Consider the following 19,822-nt stretch of genomic DNA (forward strand, 5'->3'; position numbering starts at 1 on the left):
CTGACAAGCTAGGGAAAACATGAGCCAAGCTGGCCTTGACCACATCCCTACAGGGACAGCTGAGAGGGGAAAAACCTAAAATGCATATTGAAGATTCTAAAGAGACCTGGGTAAAGTCATGGAAAAGCAGCTCCTATTAAACAGTGCTCAATTGCCATCTGAGCTTAGGGATCATATTTCACAAATTCTTTAAAGGTTTTACCTGTTAGTGAGAGACAGAATTGCAGCATCACCTGGCATATGCAGCTCGGGGAATGAACCTCAGAACCTCATGTTTGCAAATCCTGTGCTCTGTCACTGGGTCCCCCACCTACCCCAATTACTGATGAAGAAACTTTAATGAATGCCTAGGCCCACAGCCTTAGCTGTGACCTTAGACACTGTCTGCGTCCTCTGGAGGCTGTTGCTGGGAACGCACCTTCTCTTCTTAACCTTCTGACCCTGCATCTATGTGGAAGTCCTCCACTTCCTGAACTGCATTTTCCTCTCCTTCCATGCTTTGCCTTGTACCTGCTAGCATGTGGCTGACCGAAGGGACAGAGCAAGCTCCTGCAAACTTGGAGCCAGCCAACCGAGCACGGTCAGTCAGTTGCCCTGGCCTTGGGGTTTGGGAAGCCTCTGCCGCAATTTGGAGAAAGTCGCATGGGTCTGCTAGTGGCTTCAAGGCGAAACAGCCCAGGAGGCTCCTTCGGGGAGGCCACTTCCTGGCACCTTCTCAGCACTTGCCTTTTGCTTTCCCTTTGCAGCCTGCAGCCAGGCCGCCAGTGCCAGCCCACCAGGTGCCGCCCTACAAAGCCGTGTCAGCTCGCTTCCGTCCGCTCACCTTCTCCCAGAGCACCCCCATCGGGCTGGACCGTGTAGGACGCCGGCGCCAGATGCGTGCTTCTAATGGTGAGTCTGTCTGTCTGTCTGTCTGTCTGTCTGTCTGACTAGCTCCTCCTGGACACTGGTGCTCAGCTGACCTTGCTTACCTAAGTCTGCCTGCAAACTGTCTTTCTGAGGCTCATCTCGGAGCTGTCTGGGGCTCAGCTGCGGGCCAGAGTGAGTGATCCCATAGGGCATCTGGCTTCTCTTCCCCCATCAGAGGTGGCCAAGGACCTCAGCAACTGCAGAAGGAGGCCTAACTCAGAGGAGCGCCAGGGATTCGCCTCAGGCTTTTTTGTTTTGCTTTGTTTTTAATGATTTCCTACGGGGCCAGTGGGACCACAATAGACATTTTCTTTTCTGTCTTTTGTTTAAATAGAGCCAGAGAAGCAGCAAGGCAGGGAGAGTGAAAGACCACAGCACCAGAGTGTCCTTCAATGTGATGGGGCCAGGCTCGAACCTGGGTCATACACATGACAAAGCAGTTCACTAGCCTAGTGAACTGTTTTATCAGCTTGTGCAACAAACTTTCATAACTGAGACACCAGAGATCACAGGTTCAATCCCAAGCACTACCTTAATCCATAGCTAAGTGCTCTGGTTTAAAACACATATCAATTTCCTGCCATAGGAGATTTATTTATTTATCTATTTAATCTATTTTTCTCCACCAGGGTTATTGTTGGGCTCATTGCCTGTACTACTCCACCATTCCAAACTGCTTTTTTTGGGGGGGGGGGAGTGATGAGGAGGGAGAAATAAAGGGAGTAAAACCTGCAGCATTGCTCTACCACTTGTGAAATTTCTCTCTTGCTAATGGGAACCAGGTGCATGGTGCCATGTATACTACTTGACGTGTCACCACATCCTCCATTTTATTTTATTTTATTTATTATTTTTCTTTCTACCAGGGCACTGCTCAGCTCTGGCTAGGGGTTGAACATGGGACTTGGGAGCCTCATACATGAGAGTCTCTTTGCATCACCATTGTATTATATCCCCTGCAATTATTTTTTATTTGTAATAGAAGTGGAAGGCTTAATACTTTTGGAGTATATGGTGCCGGGAATCAAACTTGGGCCCTCGTACCTATTAAGTCCTTCACTCTAGTCACTGTACTGCCTCACAGGCCACAACTTTTATCTATTCTTATGAGAGAGCAACCAGAGTTTCTGCTGCTCATCTCTGACTTACAGCAGTGCCAAGGATTGACGCTGGATCTATTGGGACTTTGGGAATGCAAGTCCTGTATTTTATCACTGAAGTCCCTCCCAGCCACAATGCCTTAACCTTTGGAAAGCTGTCCTGGGTGTTTGTAGCTCACCAATATCATGTTAGTTGCTTAGTTGATTGGTTGGTTGGTTAATTGGTTGGTTTTATCAGAGCACTACTCAGCTCTGGTTTATGGTGGGCATGGGGACCCTAGGACTTTGGAGCTTCAAGCTTGAAAGTTTTTGCGTAACCACTGTGCTATTGGCAGTGCTTACCAATATGGTGTTGGGCACCAAAGAAAAGCTTAGTCACTGTGTACACTGTCCTGGTACTCACTCAATAAATATTTGTCAAGTTGGATGACTAACATGTGTTTAAGGAATGATTTTTAAAGCTCTGGAAAAAAAATCTCCCTGTACCAGTATTAAGGAGATGGCTAGTTGATGAACATTGGTGTGTGTGCTCAGTGAGAATAGTTAAGAGTTGGGCCAGCAAAATAACTCACTTGGATAGTATACTGCTTTGCCTGGTATATGGCCTAGGTTCAAACCCAGACCCCTCCACATTAAAGAAAAGTTTGGTGCTTGGTTCTCTTTCTCCCTCCTGCCCTTTCTCTGCCTCTCTTATCAATCTAAAAAATAAAGCCAAACAAAGCAAAAGTAAAAGTTGTTGTTGATGGAACACATCCCATGGCATAGACAGTCCGTGTGCTCTGACCAAGTTGCCTACTGCCTCTTCTGAGCAATTTCTTGTTCTGGAGGACAATACTGTCCTTGTTATTTACCTGCCCAGACAGCACCAGTATAAAGAAACTGGTGAGCTACCAGTCAGCCTGCTCACCCAGGAAGTGGCAGAGATGGGACGTGAACCTCCAGTTAGTTTGAAAATTCAGTGCGCAACCTCTGCATGATATGACTCTTTCTAGAAGTATAGCTGGCTGTTCAGGTCACAGCTCTGTGCTGGGCTGGCTGTCTCCCTATGAACACAGATGTCGGGGTGAGTGGGAGTGGGGGAGCTGGCCTGGGAAGTCTGGGTCCCAATTCAAACTTATCGACAGGCCCCTGGCCAAGGACCCCATGGTGGCCATAAAACTGTAGAGCTAGGGTTGGAAGACAGCACCACAGTTCTACAAAAAGACCCTAATGCCTGAGACTCTGAGGTCCCAGGTTCTATCCCCAGTACCCACCATTGGCCAGAGCTGGGCAGTAGTATGGGGAAAACAAAACAAAGCAAAAGTTGAAGAGATGGGCCTTGCTTTCAGAAATGGAGGGTTGAAAATAATTCAGGACCCCAACACACCCATCCAAAAAGATCTGTGTCTACCTATGTTCATAGCAGCACAATTTGTAATAGCCAAAAAATCCTGGAAGCAACTCAGGTGTCCCAACAACAGATGAGTGGCCTAGCAAGTGGTGGTCTATCTACACAATGGAATACCACTCAGCTATTAGATATGGTGATTTTACCCTCTTTGGCCCATCTTGGAAGGAGCTGGAAGAAATCATGTTAAGTGAAATAAGTCAGAACAGAAGGATGACTATAGGATGATCTCATTCACAGGCAGAAGTTGAAAAACAAGATCAGAAGAGAAAACACTAAGCAGAGCCTGGACTGGAGTTAGTGTACTGCACCAAAGTAAAAGTCTCTGGGGTGAGGAGGGGGGAGAGTACAGGTCCTGGAAAAGGATGACAGAGAACCTAGTAACAACTATTGTTATTAAAAAACAAACAGAAATGTTATGCATGTACAAACTATTGTATTTGCTGTTGAATGTAAAACATTAATCCCCCAACAAAGGGGGAAAAATTCAGGGTGGGGCAAGGAAAGAAGACCTAGTCTCCTGCTGGCCACAACTAACAGCAAGGGGGTGTTTTCATGGAGGAAAAGTGTTTTTTTAAGTATTGAGATGGGGTTGGGGGAGGGGAAACCCCCAGGAGAAGGGTCTGTTTTGTGTTTTTGTTTTGTTTTGTTTTGTTGACTCCGGGGTTATTGCTGGGGCTCAGTGCCTGCACTACGAATCCACTGTTTCTGGAGGCCATTGTTCCCATTTTGTTGCCCTTGTTGTCATTATTATTATTATTGTCATTGCTATTGCTGTTGGATAAGACAGAGAGAAATCGAAAGAGATGGGGAGATAGAAAAGTGGAGAGAAAGACAGACACCTGTAGACCTGCTTCACTGCTTTTGAAGTGACACCCCCCCCCCACATGTGGGGAACTGTGGGCTCAAACTGGGATCCTTAACACGGGTCCTTGAGCTTCATGCCATGTGCACTTAACTCACGGCGCTACTGCCGGACCCAAGGCCTGTTCTATCAACTTTGAAATTTCTACTCCTGAGAAGGGGGCATGGTTAAGTGTGTGTGTGCATGTGCATGTGTGCATGTTCAGGAGTTGGGGGCCAGCGACAGCTCTCTGATATATTTGGGGTACTTCCTACTAGACTTGCTAGGGACAGGGTGCTGGTATAAATTGTTGTAAATAGCAGGCAGTGTGATGAAGTTCTATGTGCTTCTTAGTAAAGATATGAATTTCTTTATTTTTTATTTTAATACTATTTTATTAATTTGTTACTATGAGAGAGAGAGAAAGAGAGAGAGAACACAAGAACCAAAGCATTACTCCAGCACATATGATGCCATGGGTCAAACTCAGGACCTCATGTTTAAAAGTCCAACATTTCACCTATTGATCCACCCTTGTCCACTGGATTTTTTTTTTGACCACTGGATTTTTAAAAAATTTTATTTTATTTGCTTACCCCCCCTTTTGTTGCCTTTGTTGTTTTATTGTTGTAGTTATTGTTGTTATTGATGTCGTCATTGTTGGATAGGACAGAGAGAAATAGGGAGAGGATGGGAAGACAGAGGGGGAGTAAAGACACCTGCAGATTTGCTTCACCACTTGTGAAGCGGCTCCCCTGCAGGTGAGGAACCGGGGGCTCAAACCAGGATTCTTGCACCCATCCTTGCGCTTGGCACCATGTGCACTTAACCGACTGTGCTACTATCCCCCCCTTTCATTTTATTTATTCCCTTTTGTTGCCCTTGTTGTTTTATTGTTGTTGTAGTTACTGTTGTTGTTATTGATATCCTCATTGTTGGATAAGCAGAAAGAAATAGAGGAGGAGAGGACAGAGAGGGGAAGAGAAAGATAGGCACCTGCAGACCTGCTTCACTGCTTGTGAAGCAACTCCCCTGCAGGTGGGGATCCAGTGGTTCGAACCAGGATCCTTATGCTGGTCCTTGCACTTTGCTCCACCTGTAGTAAACCCACTGCACTACCGCCTGGCTCCCCCCCTTCTTTTTTAAATAAAGCTTCACAAAGGCTTTATTGTCAAATTTCTCATACAATTATCCAAAATCTTAAAAAGAAAAAAACCAGAAAATACCAGTTATCTTATATGCTGGAAATCAGTTCGCAGGAGTGAATTTTTATTTCTTTTTTATTTTGGAGCTTCAGGCATGAGACTCTCTTTGCATAGCCATTATGCTATCTTCCTTGCCTTCTTTTTATTTATCTATTAATTATTTCTTTAATCAGAAAACTGTTCAGTTCTGCCTTATTGTAGTACAGGGAATTATACATGAGACTTTAGAGCCTCAAGCATGAAAAATTTTTTAAAATTATCTTTATTTATTTATTGGATAGAGACAGTTGAGAGGAAATTGAGAGGAAAGGGAGGGATAGAGAGCGTGAGAGACAGAGAGCAGCACTGCTTCACCACGTGTGAAGCTTTCCCCCTACAGGTGGGGACTGGGGGCTCAAACCTAGGTCCTTGTGCATTGTAACATATGTGCTCAACCTGGTGCGCCACCACCCCAAAATATTTTCATGGGTGGACCTCTAACACTTCTTTTTGTTGGTAGGCAGGACTTTTTTTTTTTTGGGGGGGGCTAGTGTTTTACAATCTACAGTAAATACAATAGTTCGTACATGCATAACATTTCCCAGTTTTCCAATTAACAACACATCACCCACTAGGTCCTCTGCTATCATGTTCCAGGACCTGAACCCTCCCCCAACCACCCACCCAAGAGTCTTTTACTTTAGTGCAATACACCAACTCCACTCCAGTTTCTGCTTAGTGTTTTCTCTTCTGATCTTATTTTTCAACTTCTGCCTGTGAGTGAAATCATCCTATATTCATCCTTCTGCTTCTGACTTATTTTACTTAACATGATTTCTTCCAGCTCCATCCAAGATAGGCTAAAGAGGGTGAAATCATTAATAGCTGAGTAGTAGTCCATTGTGTATATATAATACAGCTTGCTCAGCCACTCATCTGTTGTTGTACACCTGGGTTGCTTCCAGGCTTTTTTGGCTGTTACAAATTGTGCTGCTATGAACATAGGTATACACAGATCTTTTTGGATGGATGTGTTTGGTTCCTTCGGATATATCCCCAGGAGAGGAATTGCAGGATCATATGGTAGTTCTATTTCTAGCCTTCTGAGAGTTCTCCAGACTGCTCTCCACAGGAGCTGGAACAATTGACATTCCCACCAGCAGTGCAGGAAGGTTCCTTTGACTCCAAAACCACTCCAGCATTTGTTGCTGCTGTCTTTTCTGATGTATGGTATTCTCACAGGAGTGAAGTGGTATCTCATTGTTGTCTTTATTTGCATTTCTCTGACAATCAAAGACTTGGAGCATTTTTTCATATGTTTCTCAGCATTTTGGATCTCTTCTGTGGTGAATATTCTGTCCATGTCCTCTCCTCATTTTTGGATGAGGTCATTTGTTTTTTTGTTGTTGTGTTTGGCAAGCTCTTTATATATTTTGATTATTAGCCTCTTGTCTGATATATGGCATGTAAAGATCTTCTCCCATTCCATGAGGGATCTCTTTGTTTGGGTATTGGTTTCTTTTGCTGTGCAGAAGCTTTTTAATATGATGTAGTCCCATTGGTTTATTCATTTTAAAAAATTTTTATGTATAAAAAGGAAACACTGACAAAAACCATAGGGTAAGAGGGGTACAACTCCACACAGTTCCCACCACCAGAACTCCGTATCCAATCCCCTCCCCTGATAGCTTTCCTATTCTCTATCCCTCTGGGAGTATGGGCCCAGGGTCATCATAGGGCGCAGAAAGTGGAAAGTTTTGCTGAACATGGGCGTTGGCAGGTCAATCTATACTCCTAAGTTGTCTCTCTCATTCCCTTGTGGGGTGGAGTTCTGGGGAAGTGAGGCTCCAGGACACATTGGTGGGGTTCTCTGCCCAGGGAAGTCCAGTTGGCATCATGTTAGCATCTGGAACCTGGTGGCTCAAAAAAAAAAGTGTTAACATATAGAGGCAAAAAAAATTGTTGGCTAATCATGAACCTACAGGCTGGAAAAGTTCATATAAAGAGTTGGGGGATCTCCGTTTTGTAGTTGGTAGTCCTATTTTAGTTATATTCTCAAGAGCCCATGACTATACTAGTTTTTTTTTGTTGTTGTTTGTTTTGTTTTTTTCTTTCCTGAGCCTGACATCTGATATGCAGGTGGATCTAAGTTATTGTCTGGGGAGATGATTCCATGGCTGGAAAAAGGACTAGAAAGTTGGATCAGGGAAGAAAATAGCTCCCAAATATGGGAAAGGTGAATATATATTGTTGATTGTAAACCCCATCGATTTGATATGATCTGGAGCCCGAATTCATCTTAGGAACCTATGTGACCTCTACATCCCTATAGATCTGAGCTCACATTCTGTGGTCATTCATAGAAACATTCCAAGCTGCCCTAATTTCAGGACCCATCTTCCTCAGGTGGAACGTAAAGTATGTTGTCCATCCTCCTTTCGGGGGATGAAACATTCTCTACCACTGTTGATCCATGTTGAGGGCAAGGTCCTATGCGGGCCTAAAAAGGGGTCTAATGTGTGTTCCTGATACAGATGACCGGTAACAACGGAGAGAGGGATCTATTCAAGATCTAGGCCCATCATGTCTGTTTGGGAGTCTCAGGACTCTCCAATTAGGGCCCCAGCTGATGGGGTGGCCTAATAGTGACTAAATAGTCATTGTTAAAGTATGCCAGTCTCTTGTCCTTATTCAGCTTTTGTAGTCCTTACTTTGATAAGGTTAGCTTTCAGTTGAGTGAGGGAAGTATAATAGGAAGTAGGTGGGAGAGTAAGTCTAAGTAGACACTATTTCATTAGGAACTTTATAATGTCTTTTTAGGTCTTTCTACTTGCTTGCTGCATATACTGACTCACTACAGACTATTGTGCGTTTTTGCTTTCAGGTATATACTTTAATTTATGGATACATGTGAACATATGCCCTATCTCATGGGACCTGGTCTGTAACTAGGTTTTGGGGCTTTGTTAGGAAGTGAACCACCTGGAATGGAATTAGTGAATCCTTTGAAAGGAAAGGTCTCACTGGAGTAATGAGGCTGAAGAGTTGACATTCCATGCCTGACATCTCTGGACACAGTCTGAAGTGAAGCTTGCTGAGGTGGTACTCACTGTGTTGATTAGGTTGGGATGAGCAGATGCACTGTCATTTGGTATGAATTGAGAGAAGCATGCAGGAAAGTAAGCCTCACCCTAGAGGTTCCAGGACTGAGGGAAATATAGGCTCTATAGAGGAAGTTCCTGCTGTCTTAGGGTTTAAGATAGTTATTGCTGTAATCAGATTATTTGGCAATTTTTTAGGATTTTCCGTATCATACACAGCATCACCATAATTTATGTCCTTTAGCTATGTCTTATAGAGTAATGTCACCACTTGCTGCTGGTGGGAATGTAAATTGGTCCAACATCTATAGAGAGCAGTCTGGAGAACTCTTACTAGGCAGAACATGAACCTTCCATATGACCCAGTAATTCCTCTCCTAGGGATATACCCCAAGGACTCCATAACACCCTATCAAAAAGATATGTGTACACATATATTCATATCATCACAATTTGTAGTAGCTAAAACCTGGAAGCAACCTAGGTGCCCAGCGACAGATTAATAGCTGAGAAAGCTGTGGTATATATATACACAATGGAATACTATGCAGCTATGAAGAACAATGAACCCACCTTCTCTGACCCATCTTGGATAGAGCTAGAAGGACTTATGTTAAGTGAGCTAAGTCAGAAAGACAAAGACGAGTATGGGATGATCCCACTCGTAAACAGAAATTGAGAAAGAAGAACAGAAAGGGAAACTCAAAGCAGGATTTGACTGAGTTTGGAGTAGGGCACCAAAGCAAAAATCTCTGGGAGGATGGGATGGAACACAGTCTTTTGGTGGTGGGAATGCTGCTTGTGTATACTCCTATTAACTCGTAGTCATATAAATCAGCATTTAATCAATATGAGAGAAGTGAAAATTGATTGAATGTCTCAAGCTTTTTAATGCACAGACCATAGGCTGAGTCTTTGAAATGTTGATTCTCTTAAAGTCTCAGACCAGGGAGAACAGAAGCAACCATTGGTTTATTCTTAGTCTTCTTTGTAATTGGATTCATTTCATTGTATACGTCTTTAAAATTTATATGGAAAAGAGTTCTGCCAATATTTTCCTCTAAGTATTTGATAGTTTCTGGTCTAACATCCATGTCCTTGATCCACTTGGAATGTACTCTTGTCTCTGGTGAAATATAGTGGTTCAGTTTCATTCTCCTTATTTCAACCCAATTTTTTCAACACCATTTGTTGAAGAGACTCTCCTTTCCCCACTTAATAATCTGGTCACCTTTGTCAAAGATAGATGTCCATAGGTGTGGGGGCTTACTTGTGGGCTCTCAATTCTATTCCACTGGTCAGTGTGTCTGTTCATGTCCCAGTACCAAGCAGTTTTGATGACAATGGCCCTATAATACAATTTGAGATCTGGGAATGTGATGCCTCCGGTTCTGTTCTTTCTTCTCAAGATTGTTTTGGCAATTCTAGGTCTTTTCTGGTTCCAGATAAACATTTGTAGCATTTGTTCAATTCTCCTAAAAAATATAGTTGGGATCTAATCTTTGACAAAGGTGCCTAGACTATTAAATGGGGAAAGCAGAGTCTCTTCAACAATTAGTGTTGGAAAAAGTGGGTTGAAACATGTAGAAGAATGAAACTGAACCACTATATTTCACCAATCACAAAAGTAAATTCCATGTGGATCAAGGACTTGGATGTTAGACCACAAACTATCAGATACTTAGGGGAAAATATTGGCAGAACTCTTTTCCGCATAAATTTTAAAGACATCTTCAATGAAATGAATCCAGTTAAAAAGAAGACTAAGGCAAGTATAAACCTATGGGACTACATCAAATTAAAAATCTTCTGCACAGCTAAAGAAACCACTACCCAAACCAAGAGACCCCTCACGGAATGGGAGAAGATCTTTACATGCCATACATCAGACAAGAGGCTAATAACCAGAATATATAAAGAACTTGCAAATCTCAACAACAAGAAAACAAATAACTGCATCCAAAAATGTTGGAAGGACATGGACAGAATATTCACCACAGAAGAGATCCAAAAGGCTGAGAAACACATGAAAAAAAATGTTCCAAGTCTCTGATTGTCAGGAATGCAAATAAAGACAACAATGAGGTATCACTTCACTCCTGTGAGAATGTCATACATCAGAAAAGGTAACAGCAGCAAATGCTGGAGAGATTGTGGGGCCATAGGAGCTGGAAGAGAGTATTCCAGTGTCTTCAATCTTCTGGAAGACTTTTAAAAGTAGAGGTATTAGTTCTTTTTTGAAGGTTTTGTAAAATTCATTTGTAAAACCATCTGGTCCAGGACTTTTATTCTTGGGAAAGCTTTTGATAACTGTCAATTTTGTTGGCTGTGGTTGGCACTAGCTTCCCAGTCCCCTTCAATCCTGCCCCACCTTCCCCCTAAAATTTAAACACACACACGCGCACACACACACACACACACACACACACACACACACACACACACACACACACACACACACACCATGCAGTGAGCAGCCAGAGATGGCAAAGTGTCTAGAGCACTGAACCTATAAGATGAGGTACTGAGGGGCCAAGCAGTGGCACACCTAGTTAAGCACACACATCAGGTTCAAGTCCATGGTCCCCCCTTGCAGGGAGAAAGCTTCACAACTGGTAAAGCAGGGCTGTAGGTGTCTCTCTGTCTCTTTTCCTCACTGTTTCTTTCCTGCTCCTCTCAATTTCTCTGTGTCCAAAATAAATAATGATATAAAAATATTAAAACCAGTGATAACATATTGTTCAACAAGAGACTTTCATGTCTGAGTCTATGAGGTCCCAGGTTCAATTCTCAGCACCACTATAAGCCAGAGTTGAGCAAGTCTCTGGTTTAATAATAACAATAACAGTAACAGTAATGACAGTAATATTAAATACTCATGATGAAATCAAAGTCCCCATCATAAAATACACAAGGTCTCAGGGGGGCGTAGGAGGCACCCCATCTTGAATTGTGGAAGTATAGCCATAGGCAGACCTGACTCCCACAGCTGGGGCCTCTAGGAGAGATGCCTGAAGGAGCCTGGCTAGCCACTTTGCTCATGTTTTCTTTCCCAGGAGCTATCCCCTCAGTGAGAACACACATACACAGGCACACTTTATTTGCTTTTATCTGGTTCCCCCCCCTTTCTTAGATCTATTATTTATGAGTGAGCGAGAAAGAACCAGATAGAGCATCACTCCTGCTACATGTGATTTCAGAGATTGAACTTGGGACCTCTTGCTTGAGAATCCAATGCTTTAGTCACTGCACTCCCTCCCAGGCTTCTTGGAAAATTGTAATTATACAGATTTAAAGTCCATGTATTCAGGGGGAACAGTATACTAAAACATTTTTCATTACTCTTAAAAGCAAATGTCTTCAAAGTACAGTTGGGGATGCTTACTCTTGGGTGACTTTTTTTTTCACATCTACAACTTCCTTTTCTTCTAGGTGAATTTGTATTGAATTGTATAGGGCATTGCTCAGAAATGGAAGAGATTTGCTTGTGTATATGTTTATTTCCCCTTTTAGGAACACAGATTGGCTGTGAAAGAGTTGATTCAGAGGCCAGGCAGTGACACCTGGTTGAGTGCACACATTACAATACACAAGGACTCAGGTCTAAGTCCCAGGTCCCCACCTGCAGGAAGGAAGCTCCACAAATGTAAAGGAGTGCTGCAGAGGTCTCTTTGTCTTCCCCTCTCTATCTCTTCCTCCCCTCTCAATTTCTCTGTCTTTATCAAAAGTGGGGGGGTAAATGGCCACCAGGAGTGGTAGATTGCCCCAACAGTAACCTTCATGGCAATATAAATAAATAAATTTTATTCAGCCTACTTATGACTTCAGTTTACTGCTTTGGGGAAATGAGATAGGACATGCCTTGAGGACATAGTGTAGTTTTTTTCAGGGACCCTCAGGATGTTCTGAAACCTTTTGTTTGTTATTTTTGTAACCTTCCCCCCCCCTTTTGTTGCCCTTGTTGTTTATCATTGTTATTATTGCTGTTGTTGAATAGGACAGAGAGAAACAAAGAGAGGAGGGGAAGAGAAAGACAGACACCTGCAGACCTGCTTCACCGCCTATGAAGCGAACCCCCTGCATGTGGGGAACCGGGGACTGGAACTGGGATCCTGATGCTGGTCCTTGTTCTTTGTGCCACGTGCGCTTAACCTGCTGCGCCACCACCCGGCTCCCTTGTTTTGTAACCTTTTTTGAGTCAGGTTTTTGCTTTTGTTTTGGTCACCTCCAGGGCATCACTGCTTCAAACTGACTTTTTCAGGTAGAAAAAATGAGACAGAAGGGCAGAGAATGGGAGGGGTAAAGCACCAAAGCCCAAACTTAAACCTGGGCATGCACATGGTGAAACAGCACACTGTCCAGGTGAACTATTTTGCCAGCCTAGAGTAAGGTTTATATATATATATATATATATATATATATATATATATATATATTATATATATATATATATATAATATATATATATATCTTATCTTTCTTTTCTTTAAATTTCTTTTTTATAGACATACCTATCTTTATTTTGTTATTTTATATTAATGAAAGAAATACAGAGGAAGACTAGAGCACTGTTCAGCTCTGGCTGATGGTGATGCAGGGGATTGAACCTGAGACTTTGAAGCTTCTGATGTGAATTCCCATTGCATAACCATTATGCTATCTCCCCCACCTTCTCTTTCTCTTTCTTTCACTAGAGCACTGCCCAGCTTTGGTGATGGTTCTTCTTCTAGCGTTTGCCCTTCTTCCGTAGCCAGTCAACAGTGTCAGGTTGAGCTGATGTAAAGTTTCGAGACCTCCTTTGAATCTGGAGAGGTGGCAGTCGTTGACTATGTGGGTCATTGTCTGTAGCCGCAGGGGCAGTTCGGGTCGTCTCTGGCTCCCCAGCGGTGGAACATAGCGGCGCACCGGCCATGGCCTGTTCGATAGCGATTGAGGAGAGCCCAATCATAACGTGCTAGGTCAAAGCCGGGTTGACGCTTGCAGGGGTCTGTGATGAGGTGTTTGTTCTTTACCTCAGCTGACTGCCAGCTCTGTTTCCAAGAGACTGAAACAGAGAAGTTCAGTGTAGGCGTAGGGGACCAGATTGGGTGACGAGACGTCAAGCGTTGAACAGGGTGGGCGAAGATATCCGCGTATATTGGCAGGTCCAGTCGAGCGTAGACGTGGGAAATGAACTTAGATGATGCCGCATCCCGACGAATATCTGGCAGGGCGATGTTGCTAAGAACTGGCAGCCATGGAACCGGGGTGGAACGGATGGTTCCAGAAATTATCCTCATGGAGTAATATAATTTGGAATCGACCAAGTGGACATGGGGGCTACGGAACCGTACTGGGGCACAGTATTCTGCAGTGGAATAGCATAATGCCAGAGATGATGATCGTAGTGTGGAAGCGCTCGCGCCCCATGAGGAGCTGGCCAGTCTTGCAATGATGTTATTCCTCGCGCCCACCTTTGCTGCAGTTTTTATGAGATGTTTGTGAAATGACAGTGCGATCGAGAGTAACGCCAAGATAGACTGGCTGGGCTTCATGCCGGATTCTCATATCGCCAAGCTGCACATTAAGCTCACGCGAGGCTGAGGCATGGTGTAGATGAAAAACAGATGATACCGTTTTTGCAGTGCTAGGGATTAGTCGCCATCTTTTACAGTAATCAGATATCAGAGACATGTCTTTCGTGAGTGTTTCCTCGAGGATGTCGAACTTGGATGCCTGAGTTACACAGCAGATGTCATCGGCGTAGATGAACTTCCTTGAAGAAGTTTCTGGGAGGTCATTGATGTAAATATTAAATAGCGTAGGAGCCAGAACAGAGCCCTGGGGGAGGCCACTTGGTGATGGTGGTATTGGAGGATTGAACCTGGGAGCTCAGAGCCTTAGGCATGAAAGTCTTTTGCTATGCTGGCTCTCCCACCATAAATTTTTTTTTTTAAGGGAAAAATCAAGGAATCTATACTCAGAATGGTCTCTGGTTATCACTCTACTTTAAAGCAGTCAGAGTTGGAAATCACACTTGATATATTCTGGGTGTGACTCACCCATGGGGTGGGGGCAGAGCAGAATTCTTATCAGGTAAGCATCTTCCAAACCTTTTAGTTCTGAATAACAGCATAGATGAACTGATCACAGCCTGATGTGTTCTGTATCTAAATGCTTCTGATAAGAGCTCAAGGATTGCCTTTCTCTGTGTAAGTACTGCAGGCTAACCGATTGCGCCACTGGAGCTCTGGATTGCCTTTCTATGACAGAGGGCTGGTGGGCACATAATGGGGTCTAGATAGGTGAGTCTAGACTGGAGATCGGGGCCTGTCTGCAGGGGGTAGGGTAGACTTCTCCTGGTGTGACCTGGAGTGGACAGTCAGATTTGTATTTCATCGACATCACAGGCTGGACTGCAGACCTGTCCAGAGGAGCCTGTTGCTTAATCAAGTGGTCAGGAACAAGGAGCTCTGATGTGCTAAAGAGCAAGTTGGAGACTGAGCTTGCTGGGACGGTGTTTGGGATGCAGGTGCCCAGCTGGCTGGCTGGCGGGACAAATGGGGGCCTTAGTCTCACTACGGGCATGCTGACTTAGAAGCACAAGTGGGACAGTTGACTGGAGGTGTCGCCACCACACTTTGGATCTTAAGACAAGGCTGTGACCGTGAGGGTGGAGACCCAGGCTAGAGCTGAGAATCTCCACACATACAGGTATGTGAGGAACAGCAATGCCTGGGGACTGGTAGAAGCCAAAGAGTCCTCACAGAAGAGAGTGGAGTGATTAGAAAGGTAGGTAGTGTTGTCTATAGCAAAGGCGAGATTTCCACAGGGAGAGTTGGATAGACAGGTGGAAACAGGATCAGCATGAAGGTGTATATATAGGCAGAAAAACACCCCTGGCTTCAGCAGCAGGGAGAGCTGTCTAGCCTTGGAAGGCAGATTTAATTAATCATCTAGAAGAGCCAGAACTTGGGTGTGTGTGTGGGGGAGATCAGGAGGGGATGAGGGGAGCTGCAGGCTGTGGGAGGTAGAGAAGCTAAGTTCTAAGCTGGAGGTGTTTTGTCTGTCTTGTTTTTCTGTGTTACTTTGGTGATCTTATAGCCAAAAAAAAAAAAAAAGTTCTATAAATTCCAGGATCTATTGATAACAGTTTGCTGCACTACCATACTGAAAAATTATTTTGGCTTTATGTTTAGTGTCTGGGAACTTCCGGACATGAAATATGTCAGTGTTTATCTTGTAAAATGTTTTTGAAAGTTATCTGGATGTTGTGGATACATTAGGAATGCCTCCATTTAGTAATGATGTTACACCTCAGCATTAGGAAAAGAGAGAGAGAGGAATTCTTGCAGTAAAGTTTATAAAATTCTTTCAGTGGTTTACAGAGGATTTACTTATTAGTGGGAGATAGAGTGAAAGCATCACTCTGGCATATGTGCTGCCTGAGATTGAACTCAGAACCTCATATTTACAAATCCAGTGCTCACAACACAACCTCCCAGGACACTTATTTTATTTTTCTTTATTTGTCTAAAATCAAGTCATTTTTGTCCTTTTGTCCTAGCTTTGAGTTATCTCATTTCTTCCTCTTTTTTTAAATAATTTTTTTAACCTTTTTATTTACTTGTTATTGGATAGAGACAGAGGGAAATTGAGAGGGGAGGGGGGAGATAGATAGAGAAAGAGAAGGGGCAGGTGGTGGCAGGTGGTGGTGGTAGGTGATGGTGGCTGATGTCTGTCTCCCTCTATCTCCCTGTTCCCTTTCAATTTCTCTGTCTCAATCCAGTAATAAATAAATAAAATTTTTTAAAATCAATAGAAAATATTTTTTTAAAAGGAGAGAGACATCTGCAGTCCTGATTCACCACTCATGAAGCTTTCCCCTTGCAGGTAGGGACCAAGGGCTTGAACACTGTAATGTGTGTGCTCAACCAGGTGTGCCACTACCTGGCCCTATCTCATTTCTTTTAAAATATTTATTTAATATTTTATTTGATAGGACAGAGAGAGGAGGGAGGGACAGATAGGGAAAGTGAGACAAGGAAAGAGAGAGACTCCTACAGCACTGAAGCTTCCCCGCTAAAAACCGAGATTTGAAGCATATCTAATGTTGACCCAATGTTCTCATGCACAGAGACTCAGGAGGTTTTTGCCAAGAGGTATTGAAGTGTGTGATGCCTATGAAATTATTTTGACCACACCATAGAACCAAATTTTTGCCCGACATTTTGTTATTTGGATTCTCTTTCTCTGCTTTTTCACATTTCTTTTTCAGTGAGGAACTAGAGAGGAGATGGCAAAATTGTGTCTTGCTTGCTTTGCACCCACCTGTTTCGAGTTCTTAGATAAACCAGCTAAGAGGAGAGCTTTGGTTGTTAGGTGTGGCGTCCTGTGTTTTGTCTCGCTCCCATCTTCCTTCCCGTCCTCCTCTCCTCTCCTCTCTATCTAATACCAAGGAACATGGAGTGTTGGTTGGAATATTTGTGAAACCGGATGACTCAGTTAGCTGTCTTTCGGCAGGTGTTTGCAGTAAAAATGTTTTTCTGGCTGCTCACACTGTCCACCGACCTACCCTAATCTCCACTCTCTATCCTGACCACACTGTGAGAGTGAATCCCACTGTCAGAAGAATTTAAAAGTCATCAAACAAAATAAGTATTGTAAACATGGACTGCAATTGTGTTGTTGCCCATCCTTGAGAGTGTATTTGCTCTAATATTAGGTCTCTTGATTGGCATTTCATGCCTTATCATTGCCTGTAGTCAGGGTTTTTTAAAAGGGAACATCATGTTCTAGTCCTTGCTCAAAAAAAAAAAAAACCCATAATAAAGCACTCTCAATTCTAAATCCATTTGTTCATATCTCTCTAAACTGCAAGAGTTAAAAAGCAAAAACAGCTTTTGAATGTTGTGTAATGCTGTTTTTTTTAAAAAATATATTTTCGGGAGTCGGGCGGTAGCGCAGCAGGTTAAGCACACGTGGCGCTTTGTACCATGGTCCGGCATAAGGATCCTAGTTTGAGCCCCTGCTCTCCACCTGCAGGGAAGTCACTTCACAGGCAGTGAAACAGGTCTGCAGGTGTCTGAATTTCTCTCCCCCTCTCTGTCTTCCCCTCTTCTCTCCATTTCTCTCTGTCCTATCCAACAACAACGACATCAATAATAACTACAACAATAAAAACAAGGACAACAAAAGGGAATAAATAAATATAAATTTTTTTTAAAAGATAATATTTTTTTCTTTTTAAAAAGTATTTTATTTATTCATGAGAAAGATAGGAAGAGAAAAAGAACTCTTGTACTTGTGCTGCCAGGGATTGAACTCAGGACCTCATGCTTGAGAGTCAGTGCTTTATCCACTGCACTACCTCCTGGACCACGTGTAATGCTGTTTTATTTTAAAATTTAAGATTATTCCTTATGAAAGGGGAGAGGAGGAGTGAAGAGGGGGAGGGAGAGGAGCCACAGTACCCACCTGTTACGTATAATGCTAGGAATCAAACTGGGCATGCAAGTCTGATCCTCTACCAGAGAAGTTATTCCCCCCCAGCTGCTCTAATACTGAATTTGAGATGTTGGATATTTAAAGGAAAATAAATAACATTAAAAGCCAGAGGAAGGAGGGCAAGACATCTAAAACCTAGCAAACAATGACCAAATACTTGTATTGTGCACATGTCCTTGGTCTTATAAACAAGGAATTCAAAGCTTGAGTATATTCAATACTTAATTTATGCTCAGCCAAGCTGTACTAAGGTATAAGGCAGTGGAACTGGTGTTCAGAACAGATCAGACTCACTTGAAAGTCTGGGCTGCTTCTCACCCAGGTGCTTTTCTTTTCCACCATAAACCACACTTTTTTTTTCCTTCTGTGCATAAAGTCATACCTATTGGTGTGGGACTTGTTTGTTTGTTTTACTGTTACACAGTGACCTTCATAAATGACTATGCTAAGTGTCGAGTTTTTTTTAAAAGACTACACCCTAATAATTGCTTTTCATGAACACAAAGATAAAGGCAATTGCTCCAATCCATGCAAAAAAAAAAAAAAAGAGGATATGTACTGGCTCTTAGAGGATGTTTATAGAGGACAGGAAAGCAGCCTTCTTGAAACTGATAGTGCAAGTTAAGAAGATAGCATAGTAATTATACAAAAAGACTTTCATGCCTGAGGCACCAAAGGTCCCAAATTCAATCCCAACATCATCTGCAGCCAGATCTGAGTGGTATTCTAATTAAAAACAAAGGAAGGGCTAACATGGTTAAGTACACATATTACCATACACAAGGACCCAGGTTCAAGCTCCTGGTCCCCACCTGCATTGGAGGAAGCTTCAGAAATGGTGAAGTGTAATGCAGGTGTCTCTTATTGAGCTATAAACTAGTAACCCATTCAGTATAAAGGGTCACTCTGGAGACTCAGAGTTTTTAAAAATTTTATTATTATTATTTATGTTTATTTTATTTAATTTTGCCTCCAGGGTTATCGCTGGGGCTCAGTGCCTGTACCATGAATCCACTGCTCCTGGAGGCCATTTTTTCCATTTTGTTGCCCTAGTTGTTGTTGGATAGGACAGGGAGAAACAGAGAGGGGGGAGAGAGAAAGACACCTGCAGATCTGTTTCACCGCTTGTGAAGCGACCCCCCCCCCCCTTATAGGGGGGGAACCGGGGGCTTGAACCAGGATCCCTATGCTGGTCCTTGAGCTTCCTGCCATGTGCACTTAACCCGCTGTGCTACTGCTCGGCCCCTTATTTATTTGCCTCTAGGGTTATTGCTGGGGCTTATTGCTGGGGCTAGGTGCCTGCACCAAGAATCTACTGCTCCCAGAGGCTATGTTTTTTCCCTTTTGTTGCCCTTGTTGTTTTATCATTGTTGTGGTTATTGTTGTTGTTGTTGTTAATGTTGTTGTTGTTGGATAGGACAGAGAGAAATGGAGAGAGGAGGGGAAGACAGAGAGGGGGAGAGAAAGATAGACACCTGCAGACCTGCTTTACCACTTTTGAAGCACCGGGGGCTCGAACCGGGATCCTTATGCCGGTCCTTAACGCTTAACCCGCTGTGCTACCGCCTGACTTCCCACCCCTTCCCGTTTTATTTTTTAAAGATGTATTTATAATGAGAGAGGGGCCTGGGGTGTGTTGAACTCCCAAGTATGAGATGAGGTCCTGAGTTCAGTCCCTGGCATCCTGTATGCCAGAGTGATACTTTGGTTCTACCTCTCCCATAAGTTAATAAATAAAATAAATCTCTAAAAATAATCCTCCTTCAAATAAACAGGGTTTTTGTTGTTGTTTGTTGTTTGTTTTTACTTTT

The 19,822-nt window shown here is 43.2% G+C and overlaps 1 protein-coding gene across 6 annotated transcripts in view; it reads left to right on the forward strand.

Annotated features, from left to right (window-relative positions):
• Nucleotides 1–19,822, forward strand: part of SPATA13 (spermatogenesis associated 13) — a 159,046-nt gene that overhangs the window by 95,959 nt on the left and 43,265 nt on the right. For all 6 annotated transcript variants that reach the window (XM_060194691.1, XM_060194689.1, XM_060194690.1 and 3 more), the window contains one exon: nt 747–891. In XM_060194691.1, coding sequence (XP_060050674.1) covers nt 747–891 — 145 coding nt within the window. The remainder of the gene's footprint in view (nt 1–746; nt 892–19,822) is intronic.

Source organism: Erinaceus europaeus, chromosome 7 (genome assembly GCF_950295315.1).
Source record: "Erinaceus europaeus chromosome 7, mEriEur2.1, whole genome shotgun sequence".
In the NCBI taxonomy this organism is placed as follows: Eukaryota; Metazoa; Chordata; class Mammalia; order Eulipotyphla; family Erinaceidae; genus Erinaceus; species Erinaceus europaeus.